The 20,274-nt window shown below is 20.8% G+C and overlaps 14 protein-coding genes across 14 annotated transcripts; 9 read left to right on the forward strand and 5 right to left on the reverse strand.

Moving 5' to 3' along the window:
* Positions 1–455: 455 nt before the first annotated feature.
* On the reverse strand, positions 456–1,220 carry bud31 (hypothetical protein; the record flags this gene model as incomplete). Its single annotated transcript, XM_641646.1, has 2 exons — positions 456–1,027; positions 1,127–1,220. The coding sequence occupies 2 exons, from the start codon at positions 1,218–1,220 to the stop codon at positions 456–458; spliced, it is 666 nt and encodes a 221-aa protein (XP_646738.1).
* A 1,213-nt stretch (positions 1,221–2,433) lies between these two features.
* cahA (carbonic anhydrase) lies at positions 2,434–3,264 on the forward strand (the record flags this gene model as incomplete). The annotated part of the gene is made up of 1 exon (XM_641647.1): positions 2,434–3,264. One exon carries the CDS (start codon positions 2,434–2,436, stop codon positions 3,262–3,264), a length of 831 nt encoding a protein of 276 aa, XP_646739.1.
* A 488-nt stretch (positions 3,265–3,752) lies between these two features.
* Positions 3,753–4,380, forward strand: zfand (hypothetical protein; the record flags this gene model as incomplete). The annotated part of the gene is made up of 2 exons (XM_641648.1): positions 3,753–3,819; positions 3,950–4,380. The coding sequence occupies 2 exons, from the start codon at positions 3,753–3,755 to the stop codon at positions 4,378–4,380; spliced, it is 498 nt and encodes a 165-aa protein (XP_646740.1).
* A 554-nt stretch (positions 4,381–4,934) lies between these two features.
* DDB_G0270364 (hssA/2C/7E family protein) lies at positions 4,935–5,207 on the forward strand (the record flags this gene model as incomplete). The annotated part of the gene is made up of 2 exons (XM_641649.1): positions 4,935–4,947; positions 5,029–5,207. The coding sequence occupies 2 exons, from the start codon at positions 4,935–4,937 to the stop codon at positions 5,205–5,207; spliced, it is 192 nt and encodes a 63-aa protein (XP_646741.1).
* Positions 5,208–5,282: 75 nt separating this feature from the next.
* Positions 5,283–5,675, reverse strand: DDB_G0270794 (hypothetical protein; the record flags this gene model as incomplete). Its single annotated transcript, XM_641650.1, has 2 exons — positions 5,283–5,468; positions 5,514–5,675. 2 exons carry the CDS (start codon positions 5,673–5,675, stop codon positions 5,283–5,285), a joined length of 348 nt encoding a protein of 115 aa, XP_646742.1.
* A 902-nt stretch (positions 5,676–6,577) lies between these two features.
* On the forward strand, positions 6,578–7,079 carry DDB_G0270796 (hypothetical protein; the record flags this gene model as incomplete). Its single annotated transcript, XM_641651.1, has 3 exons — positions 6,578–6,743; positions 6,832–6,894; positions 6,973–7,079. The coding sequence occupies 3 exons, from the start codon at positions 6,578–6,580 to the stop codon at positions 7,077–7,079; spliced, it is 336 nt and encodes a 111-aa protein (XP_646743.1).
* Positions 7,080–8,251: 1,172 nt separating this feature from the next.
* On the reverse strand, positions 8,252–10,118 carry DDB_G0270366 (hypothetical protein; the record flags this gene model as incomplete). The annotated part of the gene is made up of 5 exons (XM_641652.1): positions 8,252–9,133; positions 9,227–9,671; positions 9,761–9,795; positions 9,861–9,925; positions 9,998–10,118. 5 exons carry the CDS (start codon positions 10,116–10,118, stop codon positions 8,252–8,254), a joined length of 1,548 nt encoding a protein of 515 aa, XP_646744.1.
* A 712-nt stretch (positions 10,119–10,830) lies between these two features.
* Positions 10,831–11,943, forward strand: DDB_G0270368 (hypothetical protein; the record flags this gene model as incomplete). Its single annotated transcript, XM_641653.1, has 1 exon — positions 10,831–11,943. One exon carries the CDS (start codon positions 10,831–10,833, stop codon positions 11,941–11,943), a length of 1,113 nt encoding a protein of 370 aa, XP_646745.1.
* Positions 11,944–12,163: 220 nt separating this feature from the next.
* Positions 12,164–12,562, reverse strand: DDB_G0270370 (hypothetical protein; the record flags this gene model as incomplete). The annotated part of the gene is made up of 1 exon (XM_641654.1): positions 12,164–12,562. One exon carries the CDS (start codon positions 12,560–12,562, stop codon positions 12,164–12,166), a length of 399 nt encoding a protein of 132 aa, XP_646746.1.
* Positions 12,563–12,659: 97 nt separating this feature from the next.
* On the reverse strand, positions 12,660–13,281 carry DDB_G0270372 (hypothetical protein; the record flags this gene model as incomplete). Its single annotated transcript, XM_641655.1, has 2 exons — positions 12,660–13,038; positions 13,256–13,281. 2 exons carry the CDS (start codon positions 13,279–13,281, stop codon positions 12,660–12,662), a joined length of 405 nt encoding a protein of 134 aa, XP_646747.1.
* A 1,475-nt stretch (positions 13,282–14,756) lies between these two features.
* Positions 14,757–14,904, forward strand: DDB_G0270374 (hypothetical protein; the record flags this gene model as incomplete). Its single annotated transcript, XM_641656.1, is given in 2 exon segments — positions 14,757–14,764; positions 14,784–14,904. 2 exon segments carry the CDS (start codon positions 14,757–14,759, stop codon positions 14,902–14,904), a joined length of 129 nt encoding a protein of 42 aa, XP_646748.1.
* Positions 14,905–15,538: 634 nt separating this feature from the next.
* On the forward strand, positions 15,539–15,856 carry DDB_G0270798 (hssA/2C/7E family protein; the record flags this gene model as incomplete). Its single annotated transcript, XM_641657.2, has 2 exons — positions 15,539–15,551; positions 15,627–15,856. 2 exons carry the CDS (start codon positions 15,539–15,541, stop codon positions 15,854–15,856), a joined length of 243 nt encoding a protein of 80 aa, XP_646749.2.
* Positions 15,857–16,643: 787 nt separating this feature from the next.
* DDB_G0270376 (hssA/2C/7E family protein) lies at positions 16,644–17,007 on the forward strand (the record flags this gene model as incomplete). Its single annotated transcript, XM_641658.1, has 2 exons — positions 16,644–16,656; positions 16,769–17,007. The coding sequence occupies 2 exons, from the start codon at positions 16,644–16,646 to the stop codon at positions 17,005–17,007; spliced, it is 252 nt and encodes an 83-aa protein (XP_646750.1).
* Positions 17,008–18,120: 1,113 nt separating this feature from the next.
* Positions 18,121–19,992, forward strand: DDB_G0270378 (hypothetical protein; the record flags this gene model as incomplete). Its single annotated transcript, XM_641659.1, has 3 exons — positions 18,121–18,187; positions 18,364–19,673; positions 19,774–19,992. The coding sequence occupies 3 exons, from the start codon at positions 18,121–18,123 to the stop codon at positions 19,990–19,992; spliced, it is 1,596 nt and encodes a 531-aa protein (XP_646751.1).
* Between the last annotated feature and the right edge of the window lie 282 nt (positions 19,993–20,274).

Here is a 20,274-nt window from a genome sequence, read left to right on the forward strand (position 1 = left end):
TAAAATGAGATCTAACATCTCAAGGAGAAGCAAATAATAATTGCGTTATCCAATTCAAAAAAAAAAAAAGTCCGTAATTTTTTATTAAAGACTTTTCTTGGATAATGCAATTTAAAAAATTACGGACTTTTTTTTTATTATTTTTTTATTATTTTTTTTATTTAAATAAAAGATAAAGTCCATTATAATTGTATTAACATTTTTAATTAAAATAAATAAAAACCTCTGATGTATATAAAATAAAATTATAAAATAAAATGAAAAAAAAAGATAAAAAAATGAATATTTAGATAAATAAAAAAATTGTAAAAAAAAAATAGGAATGAAAATTTGTTTAGATAAAGTAAATTTGGTTAAATAAAAGCTAGCTAGAAGGTTGAATAAAGTTTTTTTTTTTTATTTTAAAGTATAGGAAATTTTACACGTAAAAAAAGGACATACAATCCTGTATTTTATTAACTTTCATTTTCGCTTTCATTTTCGCTTTCATTATCGCTTTCATTTTTTTGATTTCCATCAATTTCACTATTACTATTTTTTTTTTTATTATTATTATCTTTTTCTCTTTCTTGATTACTATTGCTATTATCATTATCATTATCACCATCATTATCGTTTTCATCATCATCATCATCATCATCATCATCATCATCATCATCATCATTATTATTTTTATTATTTTTATTTTTATTTGAAAAAGCACCAGCACAACCTTTACAACCACAACTGGAACATTCTAAAATTGTTCCTTTAGTCAAATCCTTTTTAGGCACTCTACAAATACAGATATGGCTTAAATCTTGAATACATTTAAGACAACAAAGTCTTTCATATCCAGGTTTTTTCCATTTTGCAATTAAATTCTTATCTGCATAACCTTCTGTCAAACAAAATTCATATAATTCTCTTGAGATTTCTTTGTTTTTATAAAATTTTTCATATACATATCTTGATCTTTGATGATGAATTCTAAATATTGGCCAATTTACTTCATTTTTACGTTTACCTTCGTATGGGCTTGCTTCGACTGTATAAAAAAAAAAATGAAAAATAAAATAATAAAAATTAATATATGTGTTAATAAATCAAATTAAAAAAGGAATTGTATAATAAAGTAGTTAATTACCTTCTCTCATTTTTATATCAAATTCATCCAATGTCGGTGATATAATATCCCATCCTCTAGGATATTTCTTTTTGGATGTTTTTATTTTTGGCATTACTTTATGCTGAGAAATATTTAATTACCAAAATAAAAAATAAAAAAAAATAAAAAAAATTTCGAAATTTTTAGGGGTTTTTTTTTTTTTTTTTTTTTTTTTATTTGTTTTTTTTTTATTTTTCACCAAAAAGATTAAGAAATCCAACAAAAAAGATTTAGAAATTGCACAATTAAATAAAAAATGTAAAACATTTATGGTAAAGATTCAAAAAAAATAAAATAAAATAAAAAATAAAAATATTTGTTTTTCTCAACACTTATTTTTGGTTTCAATTTCCAAAATAAAAAATTTATAAGTTTTATTATGGTATATATATAGAAAATCAAACTAATTTTTTTTTTTTTTTTCACATAATTTCTATTCATGACATTTTATATCTATTTTACTTATTTGAGCATCCAGATGAGGTAAGTCATTTAAATATATCCAACAAAATAATAACAATTAGTAATCAAAAAATAAAAGTAAAACTCTTTTGGTAAAAAAAAAAAAAAAAAAAAAAAAAAATTATTATAACAATAAAAAAAAAATATTATAATAAAAAATATTTAATATAACCAATTACTATTATCAAATTATTTTTTTTTTATTTTTTTTTTTTATTAACTCCCAATTTAATTATACAAATAATTTGTTATTTTTACTTTTTTTTTTTTTTTTAATTTTTTTTTATTTCTTTTTTTTAAAATTTTTAGTTGTTGCTATAATAAATTTTTATTATTATAACGAAATTTTACCTGTTTAAAATCAGATTACTGCCCCACACTCCCACATTTTATTTTTTTTTTTAATTTTTTTTAATTTTTTTAATTTTTTTTTAATTTTTTTTTTTACACCCAACTGGTGAGATATTTATTTTTAATTTTGTAGGCTGGTGTCAAAAAAAAAAAAAAATAAAAAAAAAACAAAAAAAAACAAAAAATTTAAAATAGTATGACATTAACTTATTTTCAGACTGGTATATGATTTTTTTTTTGTTTTTTTTTTTGTTTTTTATTTTTAAAAAATATTGTATAGAAAAAAAAAAAAAAAAAAACTTTTCAAAGCGATCAAAAAAAAAAATATAAATTAATATTTTTTTTTTTTTTATTTTTTTATTTTTTCTAAACCATCAACCACTGTCAAATAAAATTAATTAATTAATTAATATAAATAAATATCTAATTTTTTTTTTTTTTTTTCAAAAAATATCTAAATACAATATAATAAAATGAGCTCACAAAATACACCATCAGCTACATCACCAACTATTGAACCACAAAATACTAATAATAATAATAATGAATCACAAACCACTCAAGTAGCAGCACCAGCAAATACATGCGTACCAAATTGTAATAGTTGTACATCACCAAGTGTTACCAATTCCATTGAGATTGAACAATTGATTGCAAATAATCATGCATGGTCAACTAGAATTAAACAAGAGGATCCAGGATTCTTTGCTCATTTAGCTCAAGCACAAAAACCACGTTTCCTTTGGATTGGTTGCTCAGATTCTCGTGTACCAGCTGAACGTTTAACCGGTTTAGAAAGTGGTCAAATCTTTGTACATCGTAATGTTGCCAATTTAGTGATTCACACCGACTTGAATTGTTTATCAGTACTCCAATATGCCGTTGAAGTTTTACAAGTTGAACATATCATCGTTTGTGGTCACTATGGTTGTGGTGGTGTTGCAGCATCTTATGACAATCCAGAGTTGGGTCTTATCAATAATTGGTTACTCCATATTAGAGATCTCACTTTCAAACATGCCGAATTAATCGAAATGACTAAATCAAATAGAAAACGTTTATTATCTACCCTTTGTGAATTAAATGTCGTCGAACAATGTAACAATTTGGGTAACACAACCATTATGCAATCTGCTTGGAAAAAAGGTCAAAATGTTAAAATCCATGGTTGGATCTATGGTATCCATGATGGTTATCTCCGTGATTTAGGTGTTTCCGCTTCATCTCGTGAAACTTTAGAATTAAATTATAAAAATGCTATTCTTAAATTAAAAGATAATTGTTCATTAGGTGATAGTAATTAAAAAATATATATATACTTGATAATAAATTTAAAAAAATATAAAAAAAAAAAGAAATAATGTAAAAAATAATTCACAAAAAAAAACAAAAAAAAAAAAGTAATAAAAAAAAGTAATAAAAAAAAAAAAAGAATTAAAAAAAAAAGAATTAAAAAAAAAAAGTTTGGAAAAACGAATTAATTATGTGTCGTGTATCGTTTTTTCATGGAATTTTTCAAATATTTTCACAAATATTTATTTTTAATTTTTATTTTTTTATTTTTTTTTGTTTTTTTTTTTTTTTTTATTTTTTTTTTAAATTAAATTTTAAATTTTTTAATTTCATTTTTTTTTTTTAAATTAAAACACACACATACAATAAATTTTTTAGTTTTGGAATAATATAAAAAAGAAAAAAAAAAAAACAAACATATAATATAATAATAAAATAATATAGAAAACTTCCATAAAAATAATAAATTAAAACTTTGATTAATAAAAAAAAAAAAAAAATGCAAGTAGATAGAGATTTAGATAAAGTTGGTGTTCATTGTGCCATAAAAGATTGTAATTTATTAGGTATGTGTTAATGAAATATTAAAAAAAAATAAAAAAATGGGAATGAAAATATGAAAATGAAAATAAAATAGAGATATAATATAATAATATATTAATAAATCAAAAATTAATTTTTTTTTTTTTTTTTTAGATTTTTTACCATTTATATGCCAAGGTTGTCAAGGTCAATTTTGTTTAGAACATAAAGAAGAAAAAGAACATAAATGTCCGACTCCAATTGTAAAGATTGGTGGAACCACAGTTACATGTGATAAATGTGAGAGTATATTACCAGTACCAGTAAATTGTTTTGAAAAGGATATATTATCAATGCACCTAAGAAAAGGTTGCCCTAAAAAGACAACAGTAAATCAACATAAATGTTCATTTTGTCCAAAGATGGAATCAATTAAAATAGTTTGCCCAAATTGTAAAAATAATTTTTGTATAAAACATAGATTTGAACGTGACCATAAATGTAAACCTAGAGTTAATCCTCCCCTTCAACAAACTATTTCACCACATTTACAAAATTTATTATCTCAACTTAGAAATTCAAAACCTGTCAAAACAAATAGTTAAATATAAATAATAATAATAATAATAATAATGATATGATCAATCCTTATGAATTCATATAAAAACTGTACAAATAAATTCTCATAAATAAACATATGACATGCGCCACAATTTTTTCTTTTTTAAATTATAATTTTTTTCTTTTAATTATTAATTATTTATAAATTCTTTATTTATTTATTTCTATTTTTCGTTTCCAATTATATTATTTTCATTTTATTATTATTATTTTTTAATTTTAAATCATATTTAAAATAACTTTTTTTAAACAACTATTAATAAATAAAACTAAATATAAATTATCCAAAAAAAAAAAAAAAAAAAAGAAAATATATTAAACTTAATTAAGTAAATAAATTAAAAAGAGTATTATTAAAATTTTTTATTAATTTTTATTTAGAAATGTAAATGTGTGTAATTTGTTTAAATGATTATTTATTAAAATAATAAAGTGGGTATAAATTTTTTTTTTTTTTTTTTTTTTTATATTTCATAAACCAAATATTTAATTTAAATTAAAATATTATTAAAGAAATAGAAAAATAATATATATAAAAATGACACTTTTTAGTATTTATAATTTTTAATTTTAATTTATTATTATATTTAATATTTTATATTAATATTTTTTTATTATTATAATTTTTATAGATTCCATTTCATCTATTTCAAACTCGACTGGTATCTCTAAAGAAAGTTTAATTGGAAATTTAAATAGTAATGGAATTGCAACTGGTAATATTAGTGTTTCATGGTTAGGTGGATTTGATGGTTGCGGTGGTTGCGGCGGTGGTTGTGGAAAAAACGATTTTTTATATTCATCTTTATAAACACTTGGTTTATTATTTATTTTCGTCATTTTAATCATTTTTGTTTTATTATTTATTTTCATCATTTTATAAAAATTATAAAATTAATGGTAAAAAATCAAATGTTATCCAATTTGATTCATCATTCTTTGTTAAATTATCACCATCATCACCATCAGTTCTACATAATGGAGGTATAATGGCCAGGTGGATGAATGGAACAAAAAGTACGGGTATACCCGAACCACTAACAGAATCAACGGCGGCACAATTAGTTTCCAACTTTTTGTTTTAGTTTACATAATAAGACCATAACATAACGCATACCAAACTCTGGTGGATTACCAAAGAAACTAACCAATGGTGTATACATTGATTCAACTGACTGTGACTATATTTGAAGAATATCAAGCATTCATGATATTTTGAATGATTACTAGAGGATACAAGATTCACATAGTTTTTCAAGAATTGCAGTGGTTGGATCATGATTTTATGATTTCAAAATACGTTCAAAATTTAAATGAACATCCATGAAAATTCTTCTTTTTTTCTTTTGAATCTTTATCTTTATTACTATTATTATTATTAATTATTATTATTATTTTTATTATTATTAATATTTCCAAAATAATTTTTTTTTTTAATTTATTTTTGGTTGTTTTATTTTTTAGGGAATAAAATAAAGTAGTTGGAGTAAAAAAAAAAAAATAATTCGTGATGATCATTAAATGGTTCATACAGATATAAAACGCACACTATTAGTTGAAAATGATGGTAGATTCTTTATTGGTGATTTTGGAAGAGCAAAGAAAAAAAATAAAATTAAAAAAAATTATAGTTTAAATAAAAAATAAAACAATATTATATTGTATAAGGAAAATTTTAAATAAAAATAATAATAAAAATAAAATAGTAATAATATATATATGTTTTTTTTCAACCTTTAGTTCAATAGACTTTATTATTAAATATTTTTTAAATTATTTAATTTGATTAAATTTAATCATGGGTAATTTAATTTAACTCTTAAAGTTTTACTTCTCTAGTTAATTTTGAAGACCATGGACACCAGAAGCAACTATTGAATTATATATTTATTTATTTATAAAAATTATAATTATATGTTAATCAAATTGTATTTTTTAATTTTTCAAAATTATATTTAATTAAATACATACCCTGGGAGGAAAGCAATTATTTATTGTTTTATTATAATAATATTAATAATATTCATCATCCCAACAGTTTAAAAAACACTCAAGTAATTGATTTTTTTTTATTAATATTATTTTTTTAAACAATAGAAAAAAATAAATTTATTTCATTCTCAAATAATTATTCAATTGTAAATAACAAATTTAAATAAAATAAAAAAATAAAATATTAAAATGAAATTATTATTAGTATTATTATCTCTTCTTTTAACATTTTCATTATTGGTACAATCTGAAACAGCCTATTTTGGTTTAAAAACCCATGGATACCAAAATGAATTTATTTTCAAATTAACTGATTCAGGAAAAATTAAAAAAGCCAGAGATATTTTGTCTGGAGGTGAGTATAAAATTTATAAAACATTGATAATAACAATAATAAACATCATTTTTTATATAAATACATATGCTAACAATATTTAATATAGAGGAAACTGATGAAGTTCATGTAATGGGTAGAATTAAAAAGACAAATGAAGACTATAATCCACGTAAATATTCTTTTGATTTTTTATTTAAAATTTAATTATTATTTAATTATTTTATTAATTTCATTTCATCACTTTTAGATTTTTCCTTTATTATTGACCCAGATACAGTCACATTTTTTGAGATGGCTATTGAAGTTTGTGATGCCCCAACTGATTATGTTCAAGACCAGAGAAATCCAATGTAGCCTCATCTGAATGCATGGCGAAGATCCATTGTATCCTGAAAGACCAATTAATTCCAATGTGGCTTCATCTGTTGCAAATCGATTTTCATTTTTTAAATCTTATAATAATCTATTAAAAATTAATAAAATTTCTTTTTTTTTAACATATTTTAATATTATATATTAATTTTTAATAAATTTTATTATTAGTATTATTTTTTGATAATATTAAAATAATAATACTAATAATAAAATTTATTAAAAACTAATAATATTTTTTGATTATTTTTTATAATAAATAAGGAATAAAATATTTAAAAAAAATAAAAATTCATATATTTTAATATTTTTTATTTAAATATTTATTGTACACCCATTATTTTTTATCATTTTATTATAGTTTTTAATATACAATATCATATATTATATTACTATAGTTTAATGTTTTAAAAAATGAGAAATTACAATAGTAAAATTTCTCACAATATGGTAAATCAATAAATTTTTTATAATTTAATGACAAATTAATATTCAATTTTAATTAAATAATATTAGATTTTATCAATTTTTAATTTATTAAAAAATATTTTTATTTTGGCCAGATAATTTAATAATAAAGTGTGATTAATTATTAATTAGAAATTGATATTAGTTTGTTAAAAATTTTATTAAATCATAATATTGTTTCTTAAAATATGAGTTTTTGTGGTAGTTTAATTTCTCACAAAATAGTAAAATTTCTTAGGTTTTTTTCTCCGGTGTTATTATTATTATTATTATTATTATTATTATAATTATTATTAATTATAATTAATTATTATTATTATTGTAAAAATCAATTGATATTAAAAATTTGAAATCACTGAAAAAAAAAAAATAATAACCACATTAAAGATCGGTCGTGGTTAGATCTCCAAAAAAAAAAAAAAAAAAAAAAAAAAAAAAAAAAAATATTATTAACAGTGTGCTGGTAAAAATTAATTTATTTGAAATTTTTTTTTATTTGTTTTAATTCTAATTAAGACAGAGGAGAGTTAATGAGGTTGAAAAAATAGAAATAAAAACAAAAATAAAAATAATTACTACATCAAAAATAAAAAAAAAAAAAAGTAGAATTAAAGAAAACTAAATTTTTATTGGAGTAATTATTTTATTTAAGAAAATAAAAAAATATTATCTCATGATTAAATATTTTATTTATCAGATATAACTTCTATAGAAAATAAATGGATTGAAAATCTTGAGATTGGTAATAGAATTACTGAGAAATCCTTTCCTACATCAAATTTTGGAGTTTCAAATACAAATCTATCATACAATTGATAACTTCTATTTTGATGGAATGTTAAACGAGTAACCAAGTTTTTACTTGATCCTTGAGTATGAAAACTGTATGTTTTATTTAAATAATAAAGGTCATCAGATCCAGAGGCAAGAATTCTTCTAATTTTATTAAGTTCATATCCATTTGAGTTTGTTTTTATTACTTTTAGTTGAAAGTTATTTGGTATATATTCATAGGTTTTATTTAAGTGATATGAATAATAAATTCTGATTTTAACTTGATTGTTTGGCTTGGATAACAAAAAGCTTTGAATGAAGGCTATATCATAATTTGGTTGATTTTCAGTGGCAACAAAAGTTATATCAACAGCATCATCTGAAACATACTTTCTATAGGGATAAGATTGAACGTAAATTCCATAGCATCCTGTTAAAAAATCAAAAGATTGTTGAGGTCTTTCATAAGGCAACGTCCAAACTACACCTTTTTTAATATTTCTACCAACATCTGCAAAGTCACGAATAATAATTGTTCCACTATCACCTTTCTGTGTATTATCTCCACGTTCCCAACTGATTCTTTCACCTGTTGAGGATGTCGAGGTTGGTTTATAAACTACGTCACGGTCATATCTTGTAACATCTGAGTACAAGAATAGTGAAATAGTTCCGCTCCAATCTGGTACTGGAAATTTATCATTACAACGCCAATTTCCATTTGAATTTGTGGCACATCTATTATCATTTTGAATTAATATTTGTGGTAAAATAATCATATAATTTGAAAACACCTATTTAACATGTAATCATAATAAAGAATTAGAAAAGAAAAAAAAAAAAAAAAAAAAAAAAAAAAAAAAAAAAAAAAAAAAAAAAAAACTTACTTCAAGTGAATGTAATCGAATTTTAGCACTAAATATTATATCTTTGTTTGTTCCATTTACAATTCCTGGATGTAAACCCATTGAAATTCCATTATAATTAGCATCACGGAGTAGTGCTGAGTATAATACTGCAGTATCAATATACAATTTGGCTAAGAGGCTAATACGAGTTGGATCTGAAAATTGTATTAAACAATCTTCCAATTTACTTAAAAAAACATAAAACACTGGTGGTAAATTGTTTTTAGTTTCTTCTGTAGTTAAACCAGTTGCACCAAATTCTTTTTTCCATATATTGAGCATATCCATATAATTATCTGAAGATTTTTTCAAAGTTTTAAATTGATATCTGCATGTTTGAAGAACACTTGCATTAATGGCTCTATTGGTATAGATTTTCATATCTTTTGCCATAAATTCCATCCTTTCGTTAAACTCTTTCATTCTAAATTAAATTAAATTTTAAAACTATTTGTAAATATATTTACAATATATATATATATCTTTTATTTTTATAAAAAGTGTTTTACTTACGTTACTTTTGGTTCTTCTGGTTGTTTTGGATAAAACTAGATTTTTAAAATTAATATTTTAAAGCTTTTTTATCATAATTTAATAATTTAATAATACATACCAAATTGAATACAAAATATAAACAAGAATCTATGGCTGCACCATAAACTGGAATACTACAAATTCCTAAAATGAAATATAATTAGTTTTTATTTTAAAATTAAAATTTCAATTTTAATTAAAAGAAAGAAAACTTACCACCTCTAACCAAACCAATATAATCTGGTAATGTGGGATCATTTACTAAATGAGCATCATTTGAAGGTAAAAGTAATAAACATAAAAAAACAATTAGAGATAAAAAGATAACTTTTTTCATTTTGATAAAATCGATAGTAATTAAATTTTTTTTTTTTTTTTTAAAAAAAAAATATAATGTATTTTAAAATTTAAAAAAAAAAAATATTAGTTTAAATAGTATTATCTGAAATTTTCCTTTGCTTTAAAAAATAATGATTGTTGTGAATTAATTGACCCATAATATTTTAAAGGATCAAACATTTTGTTTTTTTTTAAAAAATCTTTTGATTTTTTAAAAGTTGCCCAATAAATTTTACGATTCTCAATTTAAATTAATTAATTAAAAATTAAATTGAAAAAAAAAAAATTTATTGGGTCTAATATTTTAAAAATCAATATCTTTGGGTTTTTTTTTTTTTTTTTTTTTTTTTTTAATTAAAATATTAATTTGATTAGCCCATTCAATGATTTTTAATTCAAGATTTTTTTTTTTTTTTATAAATTAATTAAAAAATTAATTAGATTGGCCCACAAGCTAAAAATCTCCAAACCAGATTTCTTTCCTTTTTTTTTTTTTTTTTTTCGTCATAAATTTTATTTCAAAATTACATAATAAAACTAACCGTTTATTTAAATAAAACTTTTTTCAATAACCAATCTATTTTTTTTTTTTTTTTTTTTTTTTTTTTTTTTTTTTTTTTTTTTTTTTTTTTTTTTTAAATTCTTTTTTTAAATAAACAAACTACATTCTATTTAATTTATTATAATAATTAAATCTAAATTTAAATAATATGAAATTATTATATATTGTAGTATTTTTATTATTTGCTATAAAACTTTGTTGTTCAGAGTATTGTGGAGAAACTTATTGCGTTGAAAATAGAAATTGTTATTCATTTATAGGTTGCAGAAATTCAACATGTTTATATGAAACAATAGATTTAGATGATGAAGTTGATTGTACAGTAGACACATGTAGTGATAGATATGGTGTTAAAAATACTCCAAATAATTCATTATGCCCACCAGAAAATTTATGTGATATGTTTCTATGTGATACTCAAAGTGGTTGTGTTGCTATACCAAAAGTAAATTGTCCAGCACCAAACCCATGTCAAATTCCATTAGGTTGTAATAGAGAAACTGGTATTTGTGAATACGATGAAATTGATTGCCATGATGATAATGAATGTACCAACGACTATTGTGACCCAATACTTGGAGAATGCGTCCACTTTTCCAATGATACCATTTGTTCAAATAAAGCAAGTAACTTCTCTACTTGTGTCCTAAGTGGAGTATGTGGAGAGTTTGGCTGTAAATACGTAGAAGATAATTGCAATGATGGTAATCCATGCACAGATGATTATTGCGATTTTAAAAACGGATGTGTTTCACAAAAAAACGATTGGAATTGTGATTCACTAAGTGCATGTTCCGAAGGTATATGTACCGACAATGGATGTGTTCAACAAGAGGTCGATTGTGATGATGATAACCCATGTTCAGAAGATTTTTGTCATCCCTTATTTGGATGTGGTTCAATATTAAATGATACTATTTGTACAAATGGTAATAAATGTGTAAATAGTACATGTACTGAAGATGGTTGTTCATTACCAGTTCCAATAGTTTGCCAAGATGGAAATCCATGTTCTGATGACACCTGTAATCCCTCCACTGGTTGCCAATTCACATTGAATAATTCAAATTGTAATGATGGAAAGAAATGCACTATAGATCAATGTGGTCTAAATGGTTGTACACATACAAATATTACATGCCCACCAAAAAGAGTTGTCGACATTATTCTTATAGGATTAATTTGTAGAAATCACTACTGTGATCAATCAACTGGAAATTGTGTTCCTGATATGAATTCAGTATCTCTATTATGTATATAAATACAACCAAAAAAAAAAATAAAATAATAAAAAAAAATAAAAAATAAGTAAAAAACAAATTTTCATAGTAATAATAAAATTTAAATTAGAATTTTATTTTAAGTTAATTTTATTTTATTTTTTTGTTTTATTAATTTTTCTAATCTTTTGTTATTACAAATTTCAATGATTTTGTTTGTTTTTTTTTAGTTAAAAACTAAACAATCATTTTCTTTAATTTTTAATATAAAATAAAATAATTTTTCAGGTAATATAATATTTGATGGTGATATAAAAACTGATACAGATAATTTGCAAAGAAAGTATAATTATCTTTTTGTAAAAGAGTAGAAAATATGGATTTTCTGGAAATGGTTGAATTTGCACGAGTATCAAGTGAGAAATCTTGAAAATCAGAAATTCCCAATAACCTTTCTTTGTATAGGTATTTTAAAATCTCTAATCTATTATTGATAATAAGATGACAAATTTGATTTGAATTAATTTCAAGGGAATTCTTTTTCATATTATAATTATTTGAAACGGTCGAATCGAATTGTATTATTTCAGAGTTTTTAAAAGTTGGATAGTTTAAAAAGAAATTTAAAACTTGAATATTACCCAATTGAATTGATAACATTATTAATGGTGTAACTCCATTTGATGATTGAAAATGAATGGATGGGAAAAAAATATTGTAAAAGATCTAATCCAATTGTTTTTATAAGTGAAGGTAATTATTTCTTTATTTTTTCATCAAATGAATGATCTAAAGAATAAATTGATTTTAACCTACTGGAATCTAAAAATTCAATTAAATGTTCAAAAATATCACTTCTCTTAAAGAAACAACTGGTAATTGAATTTGAAGATTTAAAATCTAAAAGAAATTCATTATGACTTGTTAGATTCCAATCTGCACCTAATGAAATTTTTGAACTTAAAAATTGTTTATTCTTTAAATTTGTAAATAATCTATCCACATTTAAACTTGATTCTCTAAAACTTGGATCCAATGAAAATGGTGATGATGTAAAATATTGAATTTTACAATTTGATTCTTTAAATGATTCAATAAGGTTACTAACTAAAAAATATCTTTTATCAACTGATAAACTATAAAAATTATATCCTTTGGTATAATTGAATTACATTCTTTTGAAAGTTGAAATAATTTTATAATTAATTCATCTGAAAATCCTTTTTCAATTGATTTCTTTATAATTTCAATATTTATAATATTATTTTTTGAAATTTTAAAAATTATTGTAATTTTTTCAATAATTGATAAATCAATTGAAAAAATGATTTGATTTTCACCATCACCACTAACTTGTGATATATTTGTAAAAATTTCATTTAATATTTAATTTTCTTTTCCTTATTATCTTCTTCCTCTTCTTCTTCTTGATCATTATCATAATCATTATCAAATAATGAATTTAAAATAAAATCTTTAAATAAAAATGAAATGATTTCATCTTTTAGTTCAATTAAATCTAAATCTAATTGTTTAAATATATTAATTGAATTGGATAATGATTTTTTTATTTAATTGTAAATAATCTTCAATTAATTTCTTTCTATATGATTTTGTTAATGATGGTTGTAATCCTTTTGATTATAATAAGATTTTGTCAACTTTACAAATATTATTAAAAATTTTAATTTTATCTTGATCGGTGGTGGTTGTGGTTGGAGTGGTTGTGGTGATAGTTCTAATTTAAATATTATCAATGTTGATATTGATATTGGTCGCCGTCGTCATCGTAGATGTTGCTAATATAATAATTTATATTTGGAACATCATGTTATTATTTTAAATATTAAATAAAATATAATATTATTACTACAAATTTTAATTTTGTTTTTTTTTGTAAATATTTATATATTAAAATATTATTAAACAAATAGAAAATAAACATATAAAAATGACACTTTTTAGTATTTATTTTTTTTTAAATTTTATTTATTATCATTCAATGTACTGTATTAATTTTATTTATTATAATTTTAATAGATTCATTTTCATCAATTTCAAACTCCACTGGTATCCCTAAACATAGTTTAATTGGAAATTCCGAAAGTAATACTAGAGGTGGTGGTAACAGTGTCTCATGATTAGGTGGATTTGATGGCTGTGGTGGTTGTGGTGGTTGTGGTGGATTCGGTGGTTGTGGCGGTTCAAATTTAAATTTTATCAATATTGATATTGATCGTCGTCATCGTAGATGTTGCTAATTTATAATTGGAATATCATGTTTTTATTTTAACTATTAAATAAAATATAATCTTTTTTACTTCAAATTTTAATTTTGTTTTCAATTTAAAATGATATGATTTTTTTTTTTTTTTTTTTTTTTTTTTTTTTTTTTTTTTTTTTTTTTTTTTTTTGATTATTTTGAATGAGTGATTCATAATTGAAAACTTTTATTTACAATTGATCGTTGATAATTTTTTAATTAACCAATTAATTCATTAATCTGATTTATAAATTTGATCGATTTAATTCCAACCTTTTTCTATTTTTTTTATAAATAAACCATAATTAATTGTAAAATTTAATAGTCTACTTTTAATTTTGAAAACGGATTTTATTAACTAAAAAAGAGTTTTTTATTGTGATAATAAAAAAATGATATTAAAATTTTATTTTTTTACATGAAAAAAGTAAATGTGTGCCTTTTTTTTATTTTTTAAAAAAAATTTTAGTTAAATTTGTTTAAATAATTATACATTAAAGGTAAGTGGGAATAAATAAATTTTTTTTTTTTTAATTTCAAACCAAATATTTAATTTATATTAAAATAAAATTAAACAAATAGAAAATAAACATGGTTAGGTGGATTTGATTGCTGTAGTGGTAGTGGCGGTGGTTGTGGTGGATTCGGGGGTTGTGGTGGTGGTTGTGGTGGTAGTGATGGTTCAAATTTAAATATTATCAATGTTGATATTGATATTGGTCGTCGTAGATGTTGCTAAAATAAAAATAAAAACAGGATATTTCAATTATAAATTATAACTTTTAAATAAAATATAATCTTTACTACAAATTTTAATTATGTTTTTATATTAAATTTTTATTTTCCTTGTTTTGAAATAATAAAACACCTGTTTTTTTTTTTTTTTTTTTTTTTTTTTTTTTTTTTTTTTTTTTTTTTTTTTTTTTTTTTTTTGATTATTTTGAATGAATGATGATTCAGAATTGAAAACGACTATTTCCAATTGATCATTGTTTATTTTTTAAATAATTTTTTAAATTAACAAATCAGTTTTATTAAATTTGATCGATTTAATTGCAAATTGTTTTTATTTTATTTTTTTAAAATAAAACAATATAATAAAACAATCTACTTTTATAAAAAGAATGAATTATATTAACTAAATTAGTGAGAGTTTTTTATATTGTAAAACTATTTTATTTTATTTGCCTAAAAAAAAGTAAATGTGTGTTTTATTTTTATTATTATAAAATATATTTTAGTTACCCTTAATGTATAATTATTTAAACAAATTTAAGTGGGTATAAATAAATTTTTTTTTTTTTTTTTTTTTTTTTAATCAAATAATAAATTTAAATTAAAATATAATTAAACAAATAGAAAATAAACATAAAATGACACTTTTTAGTATTTATTTTTTTTATTTAATTATTAATATTAAATGTTTTGTATTAATTTTTATTTTTATTATAATTATAATAGATTCAATTTCATCAATTTCAAACTCAACTGGTATCTCTAAACATAGTTTAATTGGAAATGTCGAAAGTAATACTAGTAGAAGTGGTGGTAACAGTATTTCATGGTTAGGTAGATTTGATGGCTGTGGTGGTTGTGGTGGTGGTTGTGGTGGATTCGGTGGTTGTGACAGTTCAAATTTAAATATTATAAATATTGATATTGATATTGGTCGTCGTCGTAGATGCTGTTAATATTGAGCATCAATGATATTAATTAAAATTTTAAAAAAAATAATAACTTAATGAAAATAAAATATAATAAATAAAAAAAAAAACAATTAAAATTTATAATTGGTACGACATCATTTTATTATTCCAATTTTTAAATATAATATATTATCTTTATTTCTTTAAATTTTTGTTTTTTTTTATTTTGATACTTTCTAAATTATTATTACTTCTTAATTATTACTTTCTAAATTATCATGTTTCTTTTAACATTTTAAAACTATTTATGCCAAATCTAATAACTTCCAAAAATAAATAAAAAAAAATTAAAATTAAATCAAAGGGAAAAACACAATTAAGGAAAAAACTTTAAAAATATCTAAATATTTAAATAAATGTTAGAGTTAATAGTAAATAAATAATTATTGAAGTACAAAAATGTTTGTAAATAATTTTATATAATAAAAAAAAAAAATAAGTAAATTTGTGTCTTTTTTTTATTTAATTAATATTTTAGTTACCTTTGATGTATGACAACTTTTGAAAATGAATTATATAAACTAAATTAGTGAGAGTTTTTTTATACTATAAAAATACAACATGTTAGTAAAATTATTTTATTTTATTTACTTTAAAAGTAAATGTGTGTCTTTTTTTTTAACTAAAAAAAAAAAAAATTATTACCTTTGATGTATAATTATTTAAACAAATTTAAGTGGATATAAAAAAAAAAAAAAAAAAAAAAAATTTTAAAAACCAAATATTTAATTTATATTAAAATATTAAACAAATAGAAAATAAACATATAAAAATGACACTTTTTAGTATTTATTTTTAATTTATATTTGTTGGTATACAATGTATTGTATTAATTTTTTTTTTTTTTTTTTTTTTTTTTTTTTTTTTTTTTTTTTTTTTTTTTTTTTTTTATAATAGATTCAATTTCATCAATTTCAAACTCCACTGGTATCTCTAAACATAGTTTAATTGGAAATTTTGAAAGTAATAATAGTAGAAGTGGTGGTAACAGTATTTCATGGTTAGGTGGATTTGATGGCTGTGGTGGTTGTGGTGGTTGTGGTGGTTGTGGTGGTTGTGGTTGTGGTAGTTCAAATTTAAATATTATCAATGTTGATATTGATATTGGTCGTCGTCGTCGTCGTAGATGTTGTTAATGTTATAGAACATCAATGATATTATTTAAATTTTAAATAAAATAATAACTTTTATAACACTTAATATTTTTTTTTTTTTTTTTTTTTTTATTATTTTATATAAAATAATGGTATACGAAAGTTTAAAAAAAAAAATTATTATTTTTCTAGTTCTAAAATTTAAATGAATTCATTGCTTATTTTATATTATTTTTTTATTTTATTTTTATTTTTTAAAATATGATTTTCTTTTTATTTATGTGGTATCACACTGGCCATTTTTAAAATTATTTTTTTTTTTTCATTTTATTTCCAAATCACCACACTGGCACAACCAAAATTTTTTATTGTGGTGAAAAAAAAAATATTAAAAAAATTAAGAAAAAAAAAAAAAATCTTTTTTATTTTTTTATTTTTTTTTTTTTTTTATTTTTTTATTTTTATTTTTTTTTCTGAAGAAATAAAGAAGAAAGAAAGAGACAGTAAAAGGTAATGACAATTCTCTTTTTTTATTATTGTTATTTATTTCAATTTTATCTTTGTTTTTAATTTTTATTCAGTTTTTTTTTTTTAATTTTATTTTTAAATTTAATTTTTAAATTTTCATTTATTTATTTTTTTATTTATTTATTTTTTTATTTTTTTCAATTTTGGTGTGTTTGTGTTTTTTTAAAGATATTATTTTGAAACGAAAGCAGTGATTGCACTTTTTTTTTTTTTTTTTTTTTTTTTTTCTATTTTATTTTTTAAGCCGTTGATAACTTTTTTTTTTTTTTTTCTATTTTATTTTTTATTTTATAACTTTTTTTTTTTCTTTTTAATTTTTCTAAATTTTTTTTTAATTTTTATTTTTATTATTTTTATTTTCATTATTTTTATTTTTATTATTTTTATTTTTAAAACTTGTAATAACCTCACAATAAAAAACAAAAAATATTTATTTTTATAAATTTTATTTTTGCAGCTCATAAACAGATATTTATTGTAAAATTAGAAAAAAAAAAAAAACATCCAAATTTTAAAAAAAAAAAAAAAAAAAATTTGGTGAGAAAAAAAAAAAAAAAAACAGTTCATACCGTTCATCTTAAGCTTATTGTAATATTAGTACTATAATAATAATAATAATATAACAAAATGAATCAAGATCAAATTGAAGCTTTAGAGAAAGCAATGAATCATTTTTGGAATTTTAATCTTTCTGGTAAATATAAAAATTTAAAATATATATATATATATATTTTTCTTAAAATTAAATCCCATACTAATAAAAGTTTTTTTTTTTTTTTTTTTTTTTTCTTTTTTTTTTTTTATACCCATATTAATTTTTTATTTTATTTTTTATTTTTTTTAATTTTTTATTTTTTTAAAATTAAATAGAAAGTGAAAATATTTTATTGCCACATATTTCAAAATATCCATTATTTTCATTATTATATTCAGATATTGCATTTGTTAAATCAGTATTAACCGAAACCAAAGAAGATTATGCAGAAGCAAGAAATAGAATTAGTGAATGTAAAAAATTAGCAAGAGGATTACAATTATCACAAAAACCATTATATCTTCAACAAGAGAAGGATGAGAAAAAGAATGGTAATGGAGCATCGAGTGCGACAACACCAGGTGGTGCAGGATCATCAATATACACCAAAGCAGAATATTTAATTAGTAAACTTATTTATGCAGAGACTATGATTATGAAGGGTGTAATTGAATTTAAAGCACAAAATAATATTAAAGCATGCATTGCATTAAAGAATAGTTGGAAGCAGTATTACCAAGCATTTGAGATTATAAAGGACCTCCCATCGACATTCCCAATTTACAATCATTTGGTTAGTTTAGCAAATTATGGTGTTGGTATATTCCATTTCCTCGTATCGGTCGTGCCACCACAGTACATGTGGTTGATCGAGGGTATTGGGTTCAAGGGTAATCGTATGGAGGGTTTGAAGGAGATTAAAGCATCAAGTGATTCACCTAATGGTATTAGAACAGTTATGTCAAAGGTCGCATTGGTATTGTTGCATGTCTTCTTTTTCGAAGATTATAAACAATCTGAGCCATTGATCGACCACTTGATTAAACAGTATCCACAAGGTGCACTCATTCATTATCTTAGTGGTGCATGTTTACGTAAGCAAGGTAAAATCAAGGAATCCACTCAAAGTTATAGTATCGCTTGTGAAACAAGTTCACAATTGAAACAATTACAATTATTCATTGAATCTGAATTGGGTTATAATGAATTCTTAAATTTAAATTGGTCATCCGCTGAAACTTATCTCGCCAAATTCCTTAGTGAAACTACAAGTTCAGGCTTTAAAGCTTTCATTGCTTATCAATTGGCACTTTGTTATGAAATGCAAGGTAATACAGACGCTGCCACAAATACCATGAAAATTATACCAACATTTGTAAGAAAAGGTTTCGATTTTGATGAATTCTCTGGTAGAAAATCCGCAAAATATCTCAAACAAAAATGTTATCGTGAATTTGATAAGAGTTATCTCTCTGCATCTTTATTGAATGAAGCTCATCAATTTGAAGAAAGTATTAAAGTTTTAGAAAAATCATTAGAAAAAAGAAATGAAATGACTCATGACGATATTGCTTGTGCTGAATATCTTTTAGGTTCAAATTATCAATTATTAGGTAAAAAAGATGAAGCTAAAAAATATTATTTAGTAAGTATTAATAATATATTTAAATAATAATTATTATTTTTTCGATTAATCTAATCAATTTTTTTTTTTTTTTTTTTTTTTTCAAATTTGATCTATTTAGTCATCCTTATCACATGAAAAACAAATTACAAGCGATTATTTTATTATACCATATTGTAATGTTGGTTTAGCAGAAATTAGTTTTTCTGAAGATAAGAAATCTGATTGTAAAAATTATATTAAAAAAGCAAAAGGCTATTCTGCAAATCAATATGATTTCCCTTCTGTATTAGATTGGAGAGTTCGTAAAGTGGCCCAATTATCAAATACTGATGTTTAAAATCAAATTCGATTTTTTTTTTTTTTTTTTATATTTATATTTAACATTAAAAAAGTAATAATAATAATAATTAAATAAATAAATAAAAAATAAAAAAATAAAAAAAATAAAATAAATAATTTAAATAATAAGAATATTTCTTTTCTTTCTTTTTTTTTACTTACTTACCATTGTGGAAAGAAAAAACAAAAAGAAAAATAAAAATAAAAAATAAACAAAAACAATATACTGCCTTGGAAATTAATTTCATTTTATTTTATTTTTTTTTTTATTTTTTTTTTT

This window comes from Dictyostelium discoideum (assembly GCF_000004695.1).
Source record: "Dictyostelium discoideum AX4 chromosome 1 chromosome, whole genome shotgun sequence".
In the NCBI taxonomy this organism is placed as follows: domain Eukaryota; phylum Evosea; class Eumycetozoa; order Dictyosteliales; family Dictyosteliaceae; genus Dictyostelium; species Dictyostelium discoideum.